Genomic DNA, 20110 nt, shown 5'->3' on the forward strand with positions numbered 1-20110 from the left:
TGTAAATGTAAAAAAAACAAACACTACATACTTACATTCCTGTCGCGTCCCCCGGCTTTCTGCTTCCCTGCACTGTGTTAGCGCCGGCCGTAAAAGCAGAGCGGTGATGTCACCGCTGTAATTGCTTTACGGCTGGCCGGCGCTGACACAGGATGCAGGAGGAGTGCAGGGAAGCAGAACGCCGGGGGGGGGGGGGGGGCACCACAGACACCGGAATGTAAGTATGTAGTGTTTGTTTTTTTTTTACATTTACCCTGGTAACCAGGGTAAACATCGGGTTACTAAGCGCGGCCCTCCGCTTAGTAACCCGATGTTTACCCTGGTTACCAGTGAAGACATCGCTGGATCGGCGTCACACACGCTGATTCAGCGATGTCTGCAGGAGATCCAGCGACGAAATAAAGTTCTGGACTTTCTGCTCCGACCAGCGATGGCACAGCAGGATCCAGATCGCTGCTGCGTGTCAAACACAACGATATCGCTATCCAGGACGCTGCAACGTCACAGATCGCTAGCGATATCGTTCAGTGTGACGGTACCTTTAGGGAGGATAAGTCCAAGAACGCAAATGATTCTAATTGGCCGTTATAGGCCTTTTTCCTTCCATAACAGTTGCTAAGGACACTGTATGCCAATAGCAAGAACAAAAACAAACGAAAAGGGTTTCAAGAAGAATCCACCGTGTATTGAAGATTGTCCATGAATAGTACAGTACAAACATATATATATATATATATATATATATATAGACATAAAGGAGTAGTCCAATAAAATGTCTAGTTGCTTGGGTCCAGCTACTTGTCCAATGATGGTATAGACAGGAATATTGGAACACAGCAGCCGCTTGTTCCTGCTATACAAGTACATTTTGTTTTCGATTTGTCCATATCCACATGGTCCCAAGTAGATGGTATATATACAGTATATATATGTATGACTTCTCAAATGCATTCAGGCGCATCTCTGCTGATGCATAAATGAGCATAAGTCCAAAGGGCGAAGCCCAGTTGTAGAATAAAGTCCATGTAGAGTTAAATCCCATGTCACGTATTTTTAAAAAAGAGAACACTCCATTAAAATCATACAGATTCCATATAGATTCCATGTAGACATTCAGCCTAGAAATCCAGTAAAGAGAAGCTTCTCATTCAGTCCAGATGGTGCTACCGATTGTAATTGAAAAATCCACCTGGATTCAATCTGCAATAGAAGCTTCTGTGTACAGCCCCCTACCACCATAAGGAACTTTCTGTAATCCAATGATCTTAGTGTTTGCAGCCGAACCCCCATGTACTGCTAAAAAGTGGGCAGCTACAGGAGTAAGAGTTTTGCTTTCTTTTGAACCACAACCGCCAAATGAATAGTCGATATGTGCTTCTGGGCCCTCTTCCTCAATTCTTGGGACCACATATGGCTTATTACATGAGCTAATTATGACATATATCACGTCTCTAGATTTGCAATTAGTAACATAGTTAGTAAGTAACATAGTTAGTAAGGCCGAAAAAAGACATTCGTCCATCTAGTTCAGCCTATATTCCATCATAATAAATCCCCAGATCTACGTCCTTCTACAGAACCTAATAATTGTATGATACAATATTGTTCTGCTCCAGGAAGACATCCAGGCCTCTCTTGAACCCCTCGACTGAGTTCGCCATCACCACCTCCTCAGGCAAGCAATTCCAGATTCTCACTGCCCTAACAGTAAAGAATCCTCTTCTATGTTGGTGGAAAAACCTTCTCTCCTCCAGACGCAAAGAATGCCCCCTTGTGCCCGTCACCTTCCTTGGTATAAACAGATCCTCAGCGAGATATTTGTATTGTCCCCTTATATACTTATACATGGTTATTAGATCGCCCCTCAGTCGTCTTTTTTCTAGACTAAATAATCCTAATTTCGCTAATCTATCTGGGTATTGTAGTTCTTCCATCCCCTTTATTAATTTTGTTGCCCTCCTTTGTACTCTCTCTAGTTCCATTATATCCTTCCTGAGCACCGGTGCCCAAAACTGGACACAGTACTCCATGTGCGGTCTAACTAGGGATTTGTACAGAGGCAGTATAATGCTCTCATCATGTGTATCCAGACCTCTTTTAATGCACCCCATGATCCTGTTTGCCTTGGCAGCTGCTGCCTGGCACTGGCTGCTCCAGGTAAGTTTATCATTAACTAGGATCCCCAAGTCCTTCTCCCTGTCAGATTTACCCAGTGGTTTCCCGTTCAGTGTGTAATGGTGATATTGATTCCTTCTTCCCATGTGTATAACCTTACATTTATCATTGTTAAACCTCATCTGCCACCTTTCAGCCCAAGTTTCCAACTTATCCAGATCCATCTGTAGCAGAATACTATCTTCTCTTGTATTAACTGCTTTACATAGTTTTGTATCATCTGCAAATATCGATATTTTACTGTGTAAACCTTCTACCAGATCATTAATGAATATGTTGAAGAGAACAGGTCCCAATACTGACCCCTGCGGTACCCCACTGGTCACAGCGACCCAGTTAGAGACTATACCATTTATAACCACCCTCTGCTTTCTATCACTTAGCCAGTTACTAACCCATTTACACACATTTTCCCCCAGACCAAGCATTCTCATTTTGTGTACCAACCTCTTGTGCGGCACGGTATCAAACGCTTTGGAAAAATCGAGATATACCACGTCCAATGACTCACCGTGGTCCAGCCTATAGCTTACCTCTTCATAAAAACTGATTAGATTGGTTTGACAGGAGCGATTTCTCATAAACCCATGCTGATATGAGGTTAAACAGTTATTCTCATTGAGATAATCCAGAATAACATCCCTCAGAAACCCTTCAAATATTTTACCAACAATAGAGGTTAGACTTACTGGCCTATAATTTCCAGGTTCACTTTTAGAACCCTTTTTGAATATTGGCACCACATTTGCTATGCACCAGTCCTGCGGAACAGACCCTGTCGCTATAGAGTCCCTAAAAATAAGAAATAATGGTTTATCTATTACATTACTTAGTTCTCTTAGTACTCGTGGGTGTATGCCATCCGGACCCGGAGATTTATCTATTTTAATCTTATTTAGCCGGTTTCGCACCTCTTCTTGGGTTAGATTGGTGACCCTTAATATAGGGTTTTCATTGTTTCTTGGGATTTCACCTAGCATTTCATTTTCCACCGTGAATACCGTGGAGAAGAAGGTGTTTAATATGTTAGCTTTTTCCTCGTCATCTACAACCATTCTTTCCTCACTATTTTTTAAGGGGCCTACATTTTCAGTTTTTATTCTTTTACTATTGATATAGTTGAAGAACAGTTTGGGATTAGTTTTACTCTCCTTAGCAATGTGCTTCTCTGTTTCCTTTTTGGCAGCTTTAATTAGTTTTTTAGATAAAGTATTTTTCTCCCTATAGTTTTTTAGAGCTTCAATGGTGCCATCCTGCTTTAGTAGTGCAAATGCTTTCTTTTTACTGTTAATTGCCTGTCTTACTTCTTTGTTTAGCCACATTGGGTTTTTCCTATTTCTAGTCCTTTTATTCCCACAAGGTATAAACCGCTTACACTGCCTATTTAGGATGTTCTTAAACATTTCCCATTTATTATCTGTATTCTTATTTCTGAGGATATTGTCCCAGTCTACCAGATTAAGGGCATCTCTAAGCTGGTCAAACTTTGCCTTCCTAAAGTTCAGTGTTTTTGTGACTCCCTGACAAGTCCCCCTAGTGAAAGACAGGTGAAACTGTACAATATTGTGGTCGCTATTTCCTAGATGCCCGACCACCTGCAGATTTGTTATTCTGTCAGGTCTATTAGATAGTATTAGGTCTAAAAGTGCTGCTCCTCTGGTTGGATTCTGCACCAATTGTGAAAGATAATTTTTCTTGGTTATTAGCAGAAACCTGTTGCCTTTATGGGTTTCACAGGTTTCTGTTTCCCAGTTAATATCCGGGTAGTTAAAGTCCCCCATAACCAGGACCTCATTATGGGTTGCAGCTTCATCTATCTGCTTTAGAAGTAGACTTTCCATGGTTTCTGTTATATTTGGGGGTTTGTAACAGACCCCAATGAGAATTTTGTTACCATTTTTCCCTCCATGAATTTCGACCCATATGGACTCGACATCCTCATTCCCTTCGCTAATATCCTCCCTTAAAGTGGACTTTAGACAAGACTTTACATAGAGACAAACCCCTCCTCCTCTCCGATTTTTACGATCCTTTCTAAACAGACTGTAACCCTGTAAGTTCATCTAACCATGTCTCGGTTATTCCCACTATGTCAAAGTTACCTGTAGATATTTCTGCTTCTAGTTCTTCCATCTTGTTTGTCAGGCTTCTGGCGTTTGCGAGCATGCAGTTTAGAGGATTTTGTTTTGTTCCAATCTCCTCGCTGTGGATTGTTTTAGAAATGTTCTTACCTCCCTTCTGAGTATGTTTTCCTGGGTCTTCTTTGTTCAAGTCTAATGTTTTTCTTCCCGTCCCCTCTGATGTAAATTGATGTAAGTTCTAAGCGCATGACTGCTATGATCAACTAGATTCACAAAAGTATCCTGTGTAGGTACCATAATGGGGCAGATATTATATAATATATATATTATAATCCACACAGGGGATGCTCCCTTAAGAATGATGCCCCTATTCAATCTGGTGGTGGGTCTGGAGAAGTGACTCTTAGTTAAAAGGTCCTGTAGATTGGGGGCTCTTCTCGCCGTGAGAAGAGGCCTCTCGCTTGTGACCATGGCCGTTTGAGCATCAGTTCTAAGGATTGGCGCTATGATCTTTGCATACCACTTGGGCTGACACTAATCAAATTATGAATAAATAATAGCAAAATATCTGTGTTCTTTTAGGATATATTTATTTTATCTTATTATAAAATATATACAGCTACACATTGTAATTGGTTTATATATATATATATATATATATATATATATATATATTGTAGCATGGCTAAAGGGTGTGTAGTTGACGGGAGGTATGTGTCACATAGGTGGCTTGTCGCTGTGATGTAGCCCGGAGTGTTTCTTTGTTGCACATAACCATGTATATATATGTGTTTCAGGACCTGTGGTGATGTCAGACCACATGGCTAATCATGTGATGGGATACTAGGTATGGTTAGCTCTATATAAGTCAGGCTAATGCTTAAAGGGACACTGTCACCTGGATTTGGAGGGAACAATCTTCAGCCATGGAGGCGAGGTTTTGGGGTTTTTGATTCACCCTTTCCTTACCCGCTGGCTGCATGCTGGCTGCAATATTGGATTGAAGCTCATTCTCTGTCCTCCGTAGTACATGCCTGCACAAGGAAATCTTGCCTTGCACAAGCGTGTACTATGGAGGACAGAGAATGAACTTCAATCCAATATTGCAGCCAGCATGCAGCCAGCGGGTAAGGAAAGGGTGAATCAAAAACCCCAAAACCCCGCCTCCATGGCTGAAGATTGTTCCCTCCAAATCCATGTGACAGTGTCCCTTTAACACAGTAGATAGGTGTGGAGGTGAAACCCTCCTGAGTGTGTTAAGGCTACAGGACTGAGCCTGAAGGACTGGACACTTGCTTTTCTTTTCCTGAGCCAAAGGCTATTTGCTTTCTGTTATTTTGCCATGTGGTTTATGAAGCAATAAACCCTGTGAACTTTTAAAGGAACGTGCCTCCTGAGTCTCAGCCGTCGCACCTGAGTGAGTGAAATCCCTAAAATATATATATATATATTATTTTGTCAAGTGGCCACTGTTAATTATGGGTAATGCGATTATCACAATTTTTTCACCAGTCATACAAATTTAGACTTTAAATTGGTCTCTTTGTGCCTTTTTGTGCTCTATCGTGGTGTGTATCCACTAAATAATTTTGGTTACTGCCTTTTCCATACGGCAGTGGCACAGATGTGACTCTGGACCAAAAATACACTATTTGCATTCACTGGTATCAGCGTTTGCACCTTGCCTCTATGAGTATTACCACTGTGCATGCGCATATAGCGCCATGGAAACGATGATACTTTTGGTCTCCTCTTGCTTTTATTAGTATTGCTATTGCGCATGCGTAGTTAGCACCATGGAATGCGCCTTCTGTCGTGATGTGTATACGCAAATTTATTTTGGCCACTGCTTGCTCTGTGACAGTGACGCAGTAGTACTTCTAGACCGAGATCTTATTTGTCCTCACTGGTACCAGCGCTTATGTTGCCACTGCGCATGCACATATAGCGCCATGGAAACGATGCTACTTCTGGTCTCTTCCTGCTTCTATTAGTATTGCTACTGCGCATGTAGCTCTATGGAAACGATGATACTTCCGGTCTCAGACCAGCGTGGTATGCATACTAGGGCGCTTTCAGTGAGTCGGCGTGGAAAGTCCATCTTCCCTTCACATGATCCCACACCGGTATGACATGTGTAATTACTTTATATCTCTATTCATACCTCATGTGTTCCTCTTGTATTCACTTCCCCCGACGAAGCTGCGGTGGCCGCGATACGCGTGGGGCCCTTACCTCATCCCTCCTCCATCCTGGACTTTTAATCTCCACCTGGTCTTAACCACCGCTCTAAGCATTGGTATTGTGCTCAAGACCAAGGACAATCTATGAGCTATTGTAGCCCCCATAGAGCATATCACATTCAGTGTTTACTTGTCAGGTTGTATGCCTTGTTTTTCCAGGTTTGCCACACAATTGTCACTTTGACACATTCTTTTTTCCTCTGTTGCTATTTCCTGTTTACAGGATTTTTGATATTGTGGTATATTATTCCCATAGAAACAGGGGAACATATTGAAGCATTGGAATTATTGTACATCTTTATTTATTTCCCATATTAGGCTGGCAACAATATTGACACATTGTGAAATACTACTGCCTTTGCTTATAGGCTGTTATTTGATTGTCTTTCAGACATGGGAATATATTGCTAAGCTTCCATTGGTTATAACCTATAAATGATATGTCTGCTCCCATAGCTATTCCATTATTTCAATTGTGCATGGCTATATTTTCATGGCTCTTATAGCCTGGAGGGGTGTTGGTTTATTGGTCATATGTACCGTATATGTATTTTTTAATGGTTTTAACATTGTTCTGTCTGAGGTGTTAATAAAGGTTTTTCATTTGGTTTCTATTTTGTGGATGTGCACACCTTTATCAGTCTAGTGTTTTTTTTTCATTGTTTTATACTTATATTCCCTACAGACTAGGTCATGCACCCCCGTGTTTTATTAGATATATTAGCGATAGGTGTGCACCCTTTATTTTTTATTCAGCCAAATACTTATTTCATTCAATATAATGCAATTCAATTATTTAAAAATCATACAATGTGATTTTCTGGATTTTTTTTAAGCTCTGTCTCTCATAGTTGAAGTGTACGTACTATAAAAATTACCTCTTCATTCTTTGTATTTGGGAAAACTTGCAAAATCAGAAGTGTTTCATTCTTATTTTCCTCACTGTATTTTTATACTTTCCACTGCACTGCAATTTTTTTCACTTCTGACCGCTGTCACTTTATGAGGTCATAACTCTGAAACGCTTCAACGGATCCTGGTGATCCTGAGACTGTTTTCTCGGGACATATTGTACATTATGATAGTGGTCAAATTTCTTCAATTTCTCTTGCGTTTAAACTTTTAATTTTTATACCCTTAAATTAGAGTCATATCATACAAAATAGTTAATAAATAACATTACCCACATGTCTGCTTTACTTTAGCACAATTTTGGAAACATAATTTTTTTTTTTGTTAGGAAGTTATAAGGGTTAAAAATTGACCAGCGATTTCTCATTTTTACAACAAAATTTGCAAAACCATTTTTTTAGGGACCACCTCACACTTGAAGTGACTTTGAGGGGTCTATATGACAGAAAATGCCCAAAAGTGACACCATTCTAAACTGCACCTCTCAAGGTGCTCAAAACCACATTCAAAAAGTTTATTAACCCTTCAGGTGCTTCACAGGAATTTTTGGAATGTTTAAAAAAAATTGAACATTTAACTTTTTTCACAAAATTTTTATTCAGATCCAATTTGTTTTATTTTACCAAGAGTAACAGGAGAAATTGGACCACAAAAGTCATTTTACAATTTGTCCTGAGTATGCCGATACCCCATATGTGAGGGTAAACCACTGTTTGGGCGCATGGCAGAGCTCGGAAGGGAAGGAGCGCCATTTGACTTTTCAATGTAAAATTTGCTGGAATTGAGATCGGACACCATGTCGTGTTTGGAGAGCCCCTGATGTGCCTAAACAGTGGAAACCCCCAACAAGTGACACCATTTTGGAAAGTAGACCCCCTAGGGAACTTATCTAGATGTGTGGTGAGCACTTTGAACCCCGAAGTACTTCACAGAAGTTTATAATGTAGAGACGTAAAAAAAAAAATCTTTTTCACAAAAATTATCTTTTCGCCCCAAATTTTTCATTTTCCCAAGGGTAACAGGACAAATTGGACCCCAAAAGTTGTTGTTCAATTTGTCCTGAGCACGCTGATATGCCATATATGGGGGTAAACCACTGTTTGAGCACATGGCAGAGCTCGGAAGGGAAGGAGCGCCATTTGACTTTTCAATGCAAACTTGGCTGGAATTGAGATCGGAACCCATGTCACGTTTGAAGAGCCCCTGATGTGCCTAAACAGTGGAGACCCCCACAAGTGACCACATTTTGGAAAGAAGACCCACTAAGGAACTTATCTAGATGTGTAGTGAGCACTTTTAACCCCCAATTGTTTCACTACAGTTTAGAATGTAGAGCCGTGAAACTGAAAAAATAATTTTTTCTTTCCACAAAATGATCTTTTAGCCCGCAATTATTTTTTCCCAAGGGTAACAGGAGAAATTGGACCCCAAAAGTTGTTGTCCAATTTGTCCTGAGTACTCTGACACCCCAAATGTGGGGGAACCACCGTTTGGGCGCACGGCAAAGCTCGGAAGGGAAGGAGTGCCGTTTGGAATGCAGACTTAGATGGATTGGTCTGCAGGCGTCACGTTGCATTTGCAGAGCCCCTGATGTGCCTAAACAGTAGAAACCCCCCACAAGTGACCCCATATTGGAAACTAGACCCCCCCAACCCCAAGGAACTTATCTAGATGTGTTGTGAGAACGTTGAACCTCCAAATGTTTTGCTAAAGTTTATAACACAGAGCCGTGAAAATAAAAAATATATATTTTTCCACAAAAATGATATTTTAGCCCCCAAATTTATATTTTCCCATGGGTAACAGGAGAAATTGGACCCCAAAATTTGGTGTCCAATTTGTCCAGAGTACGCTGATACCCAATATGTTGGGGTAAACCCCTGTTTGGGCACACAAAGAGAGCTCGGGAGGGAAGGAGCACTGTTTTAGTTTTTCAACGCAGAATCGGCTGGAATTGAGATCGAACACCATGTCGCGTTTGAAGAGCCCCTGATGTGCCTAAACAGTGGAAACCCCCAATTCTAACTGAAACCCAAACACAGCCCTAACCCTAACTTTAGCCCCAACCCTAACCCTAAAGGGAAAATGGAAATAAATATATATTTTTTTAATTTTATTCTTTTTTCCTAACTAAGGGGGTGATGAAGGGGGGTTTGATTTACTTTTGTAGCGGTTTTTGGCGGATTTTTATGATTGGCAGCCGTCACACACTAAAAGACGCTTTTTATTGAAAAAAATAGTTTCTGCATCACCACATTTTGAGAGCTATAATTTATCCATATTTTGGCCCACAGTCATGTGAGGTCTTGTTTTCTGCAGGATGAGTTGTCATTTTTAATGGCACCATTTTCGGGCACATGACATTTTTTGATCGCTTTTTATTCCGATTTTTGGGAGGCAGAATGAACAAAAACCAGCAATTCCTGAATTTCTTTTAGGAGGGCGTTTATACCATTCCACGTGTAGTAAAATGGATAAAGCAGTTTTATTCTTCGGGTCAGTACGAATACAGCGATACCTCATTTATATCTTTTTTTTATGTTTTGGCGCTTTTACACAATCGGAACTATTTTATATAAAAAAATAATTGTTTTTGCATCGCTTTATTCTGAGAGCTATAACTTTTTTATCTTTCTGCTGATGATGAGGTATGGTGGATTTATTTTGCGGGACAAGATGATGTTTTCAGCAGTACCATGTTTATTTATATCCGTCTTTTTGATCGCGTGTTATTCCACTTTTTGTTCGGCGGTATGATAATAAAGCGTTGTTGTTTATATTTTTTTTTTTTTTGCTGTGTTCACTGAAGGGGTTAACTAGTGGGATAGTTTTATAGAGTGGGTCGTTACGGATACGGCGATACCAAATATGTGTACTTTTATTGTTTTTTTTTATTTTTTTATTTACATAAATGGATTTATATATATTTTTTTCTTTATTTGGGGATTTTATATACACTCTATTTTTTTTTTTAAACTTTCTAACATCACTATATTAGATCAGATCGCTGTTCTGACACTTTGCATTGCGCTGTGTCAGATCAGTGATCTGACAGGCAGTGCAGGAGGTTTTCCGACACCTGCTCTGAGCAGGCGCCGGCAAGCCACCTCACTTCAGGACCCGGAAGGAGCCCCGCGGCCATCTTGGATCCAGGGACTCCTTCCAGGACACCGGAACAACGCGATCACATCGCGTTGTTCCGGTGGGAGAGCGCAGGGAGCCCCCGTCCCTGCGCAATGCCCTTCTGTGTCGCTGTCACTACTGACAGCAGCATCAGAAGGGTTAAATGCCCACAATCGGTGCTAGCGCCGATCGTGGGCATTGCTGCGGGGTGTCAGCTGTCATATCCAGCTGACACTCGCATGCGATCGCCGTGGCGCTCAGCCAGGGCTGCCACTAGAAATTTCGGGGCCCCATACTGGCAAAATTTTCGGGGCCCCCTTGAGACTCCGCCCAGGCTCCACCCCAGCCCCGCCTCCAGGCTCCACCCCTCGAACTGTCCACAGTCCCACCGCTCTCTCTTGGAAAAACTCCACTTCTCACCAATCACACATTAAGGCCGGCTTCACACTCAGCGTATGAAAATACGGTCCGTATATTACGGCCGTAATACACTGAAATGTCCCGAAAATAGTGGTCCGTAGCTCCTCCGTAGGCAGGGTGTGTCAGCGTTTTTTGCGCATGGCATCCTCCGTATGTAATCCGTATGGCATCCGTACTGCGTGGTTTTCTCGCAGGCTAGCAAAACCAACATACCGCTATAGAAGTGATCCATGTGTCCCAAAAAGAAAAGAAAATATATATATACTGTCTATATATATATATATATATATATATATATATATATATATATATGTCAGTAGACACATATATTAGAGAGAAAAGCCGGCAATTCAGTGCGGTGTACAGTAAAATCACACTGACAGCTTACAGTCCAATAGGTAGAATAAATGTGTACACATAGAATAGGTATATATATATATATGTCAGTGAGACACATATATGTATATATATTAATATTTATTCCAGCGCTATACAGCTTGAAAGCCGGTAATTCAATTACCGGCTTTTTCTTTCTCCTTCCTAAAACCCGACATGATTTGAGACATGGTTTACATACAGTAAACCATGTCTTCTCTCCATTTTTTTGCAGATTCCACACTACTAATGTCAGTAGTGTGTATCTGCCAAATTTGGCCGTTCTAGCTCTTAAAATAAAGGGTTAAATGGCGGAAAAAATTGGCGTGGGCTCCCGCGCAATTTTCTCCGCCAGAGTAGTAAAGCCAGTGACTGAGGGCAGATATTAATAGCCTGGAGAGGGTCCACGGTTATTGGCCCCCCCCTGGCTAAAAATATCTGCCCCCAGCCACCCCAGAAAAGGCACATCTGGAAGATGCGCCTATTCTGGCACTTGGCCACTCTCTTCCCATTCCCGTGTAGCGGTGGGATATGGGGTAATGAAGGGTTAATGCCACCTTGCTATTGTAAGGTGACATTAAGCCTAATTAATAATGGAGAGGCGTCAATTATGACACCTATCCATTATTAATCCAATTGTAGTGAAGGGTTAAATAAAACACAAACACATTATTTAACATTATTTTAATGAAATAAAAACAATGGTTGTTGCAGTATTTTATTCAACGCCCAATCCAGTCACTGAAGACCCTCGTTCTGTGAGTAAAAAAACATAATAAACCAACAATATACTTACCCTCCGCAGATCTGTAACGTCCAACGATGTAACTCCTTCTGAAGGGGTTAAAACATTTTGCAGCAAGGAGCTGTGCTAATGCAGGCTGCTCCTCGCTGCAAAACCCCAGGGAATGAGGCTAAAAATAGATCAATGATCTATATTTAGCTTCATTTGCGGTGAGGCGCCCTCTGCTGGCTGTTCATAGATCGTGGGAAATTACCTAGAAAGCTCCCTGGCTTTCTAGGTAATTTCCCACGATCTATGAACAGCCAGCAGAGGGCGCCTCACCGCAAATGAAGCTAAATATAGATCATTGATCTATTTTTAGCCTCATTCCCTGGGGTTTTGCAGCGAGGAGCAGCCTGCATTAGCACAGCTCCTTGCTGCAAAATGTTTTAACCCCTTCAGAAGGATTTACATCGTTGGACGTTACAGATCTGCGGAGGGTAAGTATATTGTTGGTTTATTATGTTTTTTTACTCACAGAACGAGGGTCTTCAGTGACTGGATTGGGCGTTGAATAAAATACTGCAACAACCATTGTTTTTATTTCATTAAAATAATGTTAAATAATGTGTTTGTGTTTTATTTAACCCTTCACTACAATTGGATTAATAATGGATAGGTGTCATAATTGACGCCTCTCCATTATTAATTAGGCTTAATGTCACCTTACAATAGCAAGGTGGCATTAACCCTTCATTACCCCATATCCCACCGCTACACGGGAATGGGAAGAGAGTGGCCAAGTGCCAGAATAGGCGCATCTTCCAGATGTGCCTTTTCTGGGGTGGCTGGGGGCAGATATTTTTAGCCAGGGGGGGGCCAATAACCGTGGACCCTCTCCAGGCTATTAATATCTGCCCTCAGTCACTGGCTTTACTACTCTGGCGGAGAAAATTGCGCGGGAGCCCACGCCAATTTTTTCCGCCATTTAACCCTTTATTTTAAGAGCTAGAACGGCCAAATTTGGCAGATACACACTACTGACATTAGTAGTGTGGAATCTGCAAAAAAATGGAGAGAAGACATGGTTTACTGTATGTAAACCATGTCTCAAATCATGTCGGGTTTTAGGAAAGAGAAAGAAAAAGCCGGTAATTGAATTACCGGCTTTCAAGCTGTATAGCGCTGGAATAAATATTAATATATATACATATATGTGTCTCACTGACATATATATATATATATACCTATTCTATGTGTACACATTTATTCTACCTATTGGACTGTAAGCTGTCAGTGTGATTTTACTGTACACCGCACTGAATTGCCGGCTTTTCTCTCTAACAGCGCTGCGTATTTCTCGCAAGTCACACTGCTTGTCCGTGTGTAATCCGTATTTTTCACGCTTCCATAGACTTTCATTGGCGTATTTCTTGCGCAGTACGGTGACAAACGCAGCATGCTGCGATTTTGTACGGCCGTAGAAAGCCGTATAATACTGATCAGTAAAATACGGCAAATAGGAGCAGGGGCATAGAGAATAATTGTGCCGTATTTTTTGCGAGTTTTACGGACGTAGATTCTGCGCTCTTACGTCCGTAAAACTCGCAAGTGTGACGCCGGCCTAACAGTTCCCATCACCAGATCACACATATAGCAGGCAGCTTTTGTTTTGGCCAAAAGATTTTTTAAGCCGCCACCATAACACGGTAGACACTTTTGGCCGGGCCCTACTCTGCTGTAACCTATTAAATATTTGTTAAAATATGCAATACAATTTAGGTATATTTTTATTTATTTTTCAATTCTAAAATGCCCAATAATATCACATAGAAGGAACAAATACCACAACACCATGACCAGATGACATATTACCACCACAGTGATCGAATAATATCACATACAAGGAACAAATACCACAACACCATGACCAGACCACATATTACCACCACAGTGATCGAATAATATCACATACAAGGAACAAATACCACAACACCATGTCCAGACCACATATTACCACCACATAGTGACTGAATACTACAATTCTGATCAGTAATTTTTAAAAAAGCACCATACTATCACCATAAGTGCCATTATACACAGGAGATCTGTACTTAGTATGCAGTGTCTGTGTACAGATAATATAGTGATCACTAGTGAAATTATACACAGGAGCTCTGTATACAGTGTATAGTGTCAGTGTATAGGTAACACACTGACTCACCAGTGACGTCTCTAGGTGAAGTCCTTCATCTTTCATCCAGCACAGACCGCCATCATTTCATCCAGCCAGGACTTCTCTCTGCAGGAAATAACACAGTTATCTCGAGCTCCGCTTGCAGAACACATTACTTAATTTTTCACAACTTCTACATTACACCACATGAAGAAGGCGACATAGTATCACTCTATACAGTAACAGGACCGCCCCCCATTTAAAACAGTATACTCAAAAAATAAAATAAATACATCACTGCAGTAATAATATCCCTAAATTAGCCCCTATGGTATTAATAATATCACCCAGCCTGGCCCCGTGTGTCTCATTCCTGGCGTCAGCCAGATATTCTCCCATCCTGCCCTCATGAGTATCCATTCTGCCCCATATGACCTCCTTATCCTGCCCCATATGATCGCCCCATGTGATCTCTCCATCCTGCCCCATCTGTCTCCATCATATCCATCCTGCCCCATGATCCTGCACGATCTGTCTCCAATTCTGCCCCCAGTGTCTCCAATCATGCCCCATGTCTCCATTCTGCCCCCTATGTCTCCAACCATGCCCCCATGTCTGCAATCCTGACACTTGTCTCCAATCATGCCCCCTGTGTCTCCATTCTGCCCCATCTGTCTCCAATCCTGCCCCATCTGTCTCCAGTCATGCCCCCATGTCTTTCATCCTGCCCCGTGTCTCCAATCATGCCCCGTATCTCCATTCTGCCCCGTGTCTTGCATTCTGCCCCTGGGTCTCACAGTCTGCCCCTGTGTCCAGCATTCTGCACCTGTCACTGTGTCCAGCATTCTGCCCCTGTCACTGTGTCCAGCATTTCTGCCCCACTGTGTCCAGCATTCTGCCCCAATGTCCAGCATTCTGCCCCTGTCACTGTGTCCAGCATTTCTGCCCCTGTCTCCAGCATTCTGCCCCACTGTGTGTCCAGCATTCTGCCCCACTGTGTGTCCAGCAGTCTGCCCCACTGTGTGTCCAGCATTCTGCCCCACTGTGTGTCCAGCATTTTGCTCCACTGTGTGTCCAGCATTCTGCCCCACTGTGTCCAGCATTTCTGCCCCTGTGTCCAGCATTTCTGCCCCTGTGTGTCCAGCATTCTGCCCCACTGTGTCCACCATTCTGCCCCTGTGTGTCCACCATTCTGCCCCACTGTGTCCAGCATTTCTGCCCCTGTGTGTCCACCATTCTGCCCCACTGTGTCCACCATTCTGCCCCACTGTGTCCAGCATTTCTGCCCCTGTGTGTCCACCATTCTGCCCCACTGTGTCCACCATTCTGCCCCTGTGTGTCCAGCATTTCTGCCCCTGTGTGTCCATCATCCTGCCCCCCGGGTCCCCCTGGATCGCAGCAGCTCTCAAAGAAAAAAAAAAAACACAACTTCTTACCTGGCCAAGCTCCAGCGCCGGGTGAAGCTCCCTCTCCAGGCTCCACACAGACGCACTCCCCGCCGGCTGACAATGACGTCAGACGCCGGCGACGCCGGCGGCGGCGAGAGCGCACTGCGGCCCTATTCAGCCGCCAGCCTCAGACTGGCTGGCGGCTGTTAACTATTGACGTGCGGGTGCGGGCCCACACGTCAATAGTGTGCCACTGCCGCAGCGCCTGCAGGGGGGGCCCGGTGACCAGATGAGACGGGGCCCGATGCGGGCCCCCTCTGCTCACCGGGCCCCATACGCCAGTCACGGCTGTCATGCCCTGATGGTGGCCCTGCGCTCAGCGTGAGGCCGTGTGATCGTGCCGCTGTAATAGTACTGCGGTTTGCGGAAACTCAGTTCCCACAGAGCAGTACTAGTACGGCGCATGTCAGGAAGGGGTTAAACCTTGTTTGCATAGTTAACCACAGCCAGATTACACAAACGTTGCATTCGTTTTTATGTGCAAACACATTGCACTATATGAGCAACAGAAAACTCATGTAAAATGATAAATTCTCCACTATGTTTGCACTGATCATTATTAACAGCAGAGATAATTTTGTACACATGTCAAATACACATAATGTTAAATATAGATTAACACGGCACAAGTAACACGTAAACACGACACAGTAAAGGATTTCTTGAATGCTTTTTTTAATTTACAAAGCAGAAGCATATGTTCCAATTCTCATCTAAAACCACATTGAAAAAAAAGAGAATTCGTGCCATGCTCATTAGATGCTCATCCAGGGTTAGGCCAGTAAAGGAGCTCATAGATTGATGAACACAAAGCGACATTTCGGATTTATTGCTTCCTCAGTCAAGGATGAGACAGCTCCAGGAGGCTGGTATGGGGAATTGCAGAGAGGATCGGTCTCTAGTTACGCTTTTTGTCCTGAACCCTTGGCCAACATCATTTAAAAAATGTAGTAATATTTACATACATCCAATATGTTTTTTAGACCCAACGAAAAGATTGGTATTCTCCATGATCACTCACCATAGTGCAAATATTAGCGACTAAAATGCATTAAATGTGACATTTTAAGTAGCTTATAAGGATATTTCATATTGATGGAAGTGGTCTTAGTTTAACCCCTTAGTGACGGAGCCAAATTTTTTTAATCTGACCAGTGTCACTTTATGTAGTAATAACTCTGGAACGCTTCAACAAATCCCAGTGATTTTGAGATTGTTTTTTTGTAGCACATTAGAATTTATAGTAATGGTAAATTTTGGTTGATATGTTTTGTGTTTATTTATAAAAAAAAAATCAGAAATTAGACACATTTTTTAAAAAAATAGCAATTTTCAATCTTTGAATGATTATCCATTTAATCCAGATAGTCATACCACAGAAAAACATTAATAAATAGCATTTCCCTCATGTCAGCTTTACATCAGCACCATTCATAAAATGTTATTTCATTTTGTTAGCATTTTAGGAGGTTTAATATTGTAGCAGTAATTTTTCATTTTTTTTCAAGGAAGTTTACTAAATTTATTTTTTTGAGGGATCTATTCAGGCTTGAAGTGAGTTTGGGGGACCTATTATATTGAGAAACGTCCAGAAGTGATACCATTTTCAAAACAGCCCCCCAACCTATTGAAAACTGCTGTTAGGTAGTTTATTAACCCTTCAGATGCTTTTCTGGAATTAATGCAAAGTGACATGACAGAAATGAAAACGTGCATTTTTACCTTCTAATGTCACTGACGTCTGAACAGGACCCTATATCTGACAGACTCTAAGGATGTTATTTGGCCATGGGAAACATCAGGACCACACTATCATAATCTCTGGGTGCCAATGGGGATAAAGATAAACACACTATGTTAACCATTTATATGATGTAGTCACTATTGACAGCAGCATCTAAGGGGTTAAACAGATATGGATGGTGCCAACACTGATCGAGGCTGATGCAGCAAGTTGTCAGCTATAGTGGACAGCCGACAGCTGCAGGATTGTGACCTGTATGGGGATGCTGTTCTCTTATATCTCAGGTCAGTAAAGTGACGTATTGGCGGTCATTCAACTATTAGTCAGGACACATATTGTTTCCGCCTCTCTGTAGGAGTAGGGAAGCCCCTGCATTACACAGAAAGCTCATGAATATCAATAGGAACTTTTATCGCAGACAAAGAAAATGTATTACCCAGTCCCAAATATAAAATACAAAGGTTCTTTTGTACAGATTTTGGGATAACACCATGTTTGGAAACAGATCATCCAATAGAGTGATGTAGCTGTGAGGGGGTGCCATAGTCCTGCTGTCTGAGGGTCCCAGATAACTTTTAAGGGAAAATCATTATTGTGCTCCTAGAGTTCTCATAACGATACAACCCCTGTCACTACCTCCCCTGATACAATCCCTGTCCTATGTCCACAGAGTTCCCCTCTGGTCATACATTTTAAAGGGAACCTGTCACCTGAATTTGGCGGGACCAGTTTTCGGTCATATGGGCGGAGTTTTTGGGTTTTTGATTCACCCTTTCCTTACCCGCTGGCTGCATGCTGGCTGCAATATTGGATTGAAGTTCATTCTGTGTCCTCCGTAGTACACGCCTGCGAAGGCAAGATTGCCTTGTACAGGCGTGTACTACAGAGGATAGAGAATGAACTTCAATCCAATATTGCGGCCAGCATGCAGCCAGCGGGTAAGGAAAGGGTGAATCAAACACCCAAAAACTCCGCCCATATGACCAAAAACTGGTCCCACCAAATTCAGGTGACGGGTTCCCTTTAAGGCAATGTTTCCAATATAAGTCAAGAATGTCATGTAACATTTTGAAAATGTATTGTAACCTACATGTATTTCTAAAATCTGGTTACAATTCCCCATAACTTGAAATGCTTCAGTGAGAACCTGACAGTCGGAGACCTTGGCCATTCTTCTCTGGACATTTTACCTAAGCAGCTAAACCTCCAAGGTTATTATAAGTGCAACAAAGCATTATAATACAAGGCAGAAGCATTAGGCCATGTTCACACGCTGCATTTTTTTCTGCTTTTTTGCAGCAATGTTTTGTGTAAATTAAAAGCTATGAGATTTCAGAAATCTCATGCTTTTTTTCCTGACTAAATGCAGCGTTTTTTTTGTTTGTTTTTTTTTAATCTGCAGCATGTCACATCTTTCAGCGTTTTTTGCAGTGTTTTTTCACGTTATATTAGAATATAATGTTCGGTACTTTGTGGTATCTTCCATTATAATAAGGTACTCTTGTCTTAAGGTACCTTCACACATAACGATATTGTTAACGATATCGTTGCTTTTTGTGACGTAGCAACGATATCGTTAATGAAATCGTTATGTGTGACAGCGACCAACGATCAGGCCCCTGCTGGGAGATCGTTGGTCGCTGAAGAAAGTCCAGAACTTTATTTCGTCGCTGAATCTCCCGTGGACATCGCTGGATCGGCGTGTGTGACACTGATCCAGCGATGTCTTCACTGGTAACCAGGGTAAACATTGGGTAACTAAGCGCAGGGCCGTGCTTAGTAACCCGATGTTTACCCTGGTTACCAGCATAAACGTTAAAAAAACAAACACTACATACTTACCTACCGCTGTCTGTCCCCCGGCGCTGTGCTCTGCTCTCCTCCTGCACTGGCTGTGAGCGTCGGTCAGCCGGAAAGCAGAGCGGTGACGTCACCGCTCTGCTTTCCGGCCGCTGTGCTCACAGTCAGTACAGGAGGAGAGCAGAGCACAGCGCTGGAGGACAGACAGCGGTAGGTAAGTATGTAGTGTTTGTTTTTTTTACTTTTAGGATGGTAACCAGGGTAAACATCGGGTTACTAAGCGCGGCCCTGCGCTTAGTTACCCGATGTTTACCCTGGTTACCGGGATCGTTGGTCGCTGGAGAGCTGTCTGTGTGACAGCTCTCCAGCGACCAAACAGCGACGCTGCAGCGATCCGGATCGTTGTCGGTATCGCTGCAGCGTCGCTTAATGTGAAGGGGCCTTTACTCATTCAATTGTAAAATTACCAGATGAAGGGGCCTCGGTGCTATGGGTTAGCTAATGAAGGTATCACTTCTAGAACACTTTTTTACATAAAGGTATTTACAAACATCTTGTGTGATGCATAACATTCTATTTTGCAGATATCGATGCTTCACTCTGTATTTGCTCCTGATCTACCAGTTGATTACTGAATTGTTTGGATTTCCACTCTGTGCAAGAAATTTCCTCCGATCAAGGGACAAGGAAGGTAAAAAAAAAGAGATTTTAATTAAAATTCAGTGGTGTACTGGGTGCAAAGAAAACAGTTGCCCCCTGACCTTGATTCCTGATGAAGTCCAAATGCCCATTTGCCACATAAAAAACACCAATATTATAGCAGGTGAGGGAGGCCCTAACACACTATGTATTGACAATTTATGCCACTATTACACAATCCTCAGAGTTT

The 20110-nt window shown here is 42.3% G+C and overlaps 1 protein-coding gene across 1 annotated transcript in view; it reads left to right on the plus strand.

Moving 5' to 3' along the window:
• Positions 1-20110, plus strand: part of PRRG4 (proline rich and Gla domain 4) — a 169269-nt gene that overhangs the window by 65043 nt on the left and 84116 nt on the right. The window contains exon 2 of the mRNA XM_069738852.1: positions 19806-19912. Within this exon, the coding sequence (XP_069594953.1) occupies positions 19806-19912 (107 nt within the window). The remainder of the gene's footprint in view (positions 1-19805; positions 19913-20110) is intronic.

This window comes from Ranitomeya imitator, chromosome 9 (assembly GCF_032444005.1).
Source record: "Ranitomeya imitator isolate aRanImi1 chromosome 9, aRanImi1.pri, whole genome shotgun sequence".
Taxonomy (NCBI): domain Eukaryota; kingdom Metazoa; phylum Chordata; class Amphibia; order Anura; family Dendrobatidae; genus Ranitomeya; species Ranitomeya imitator.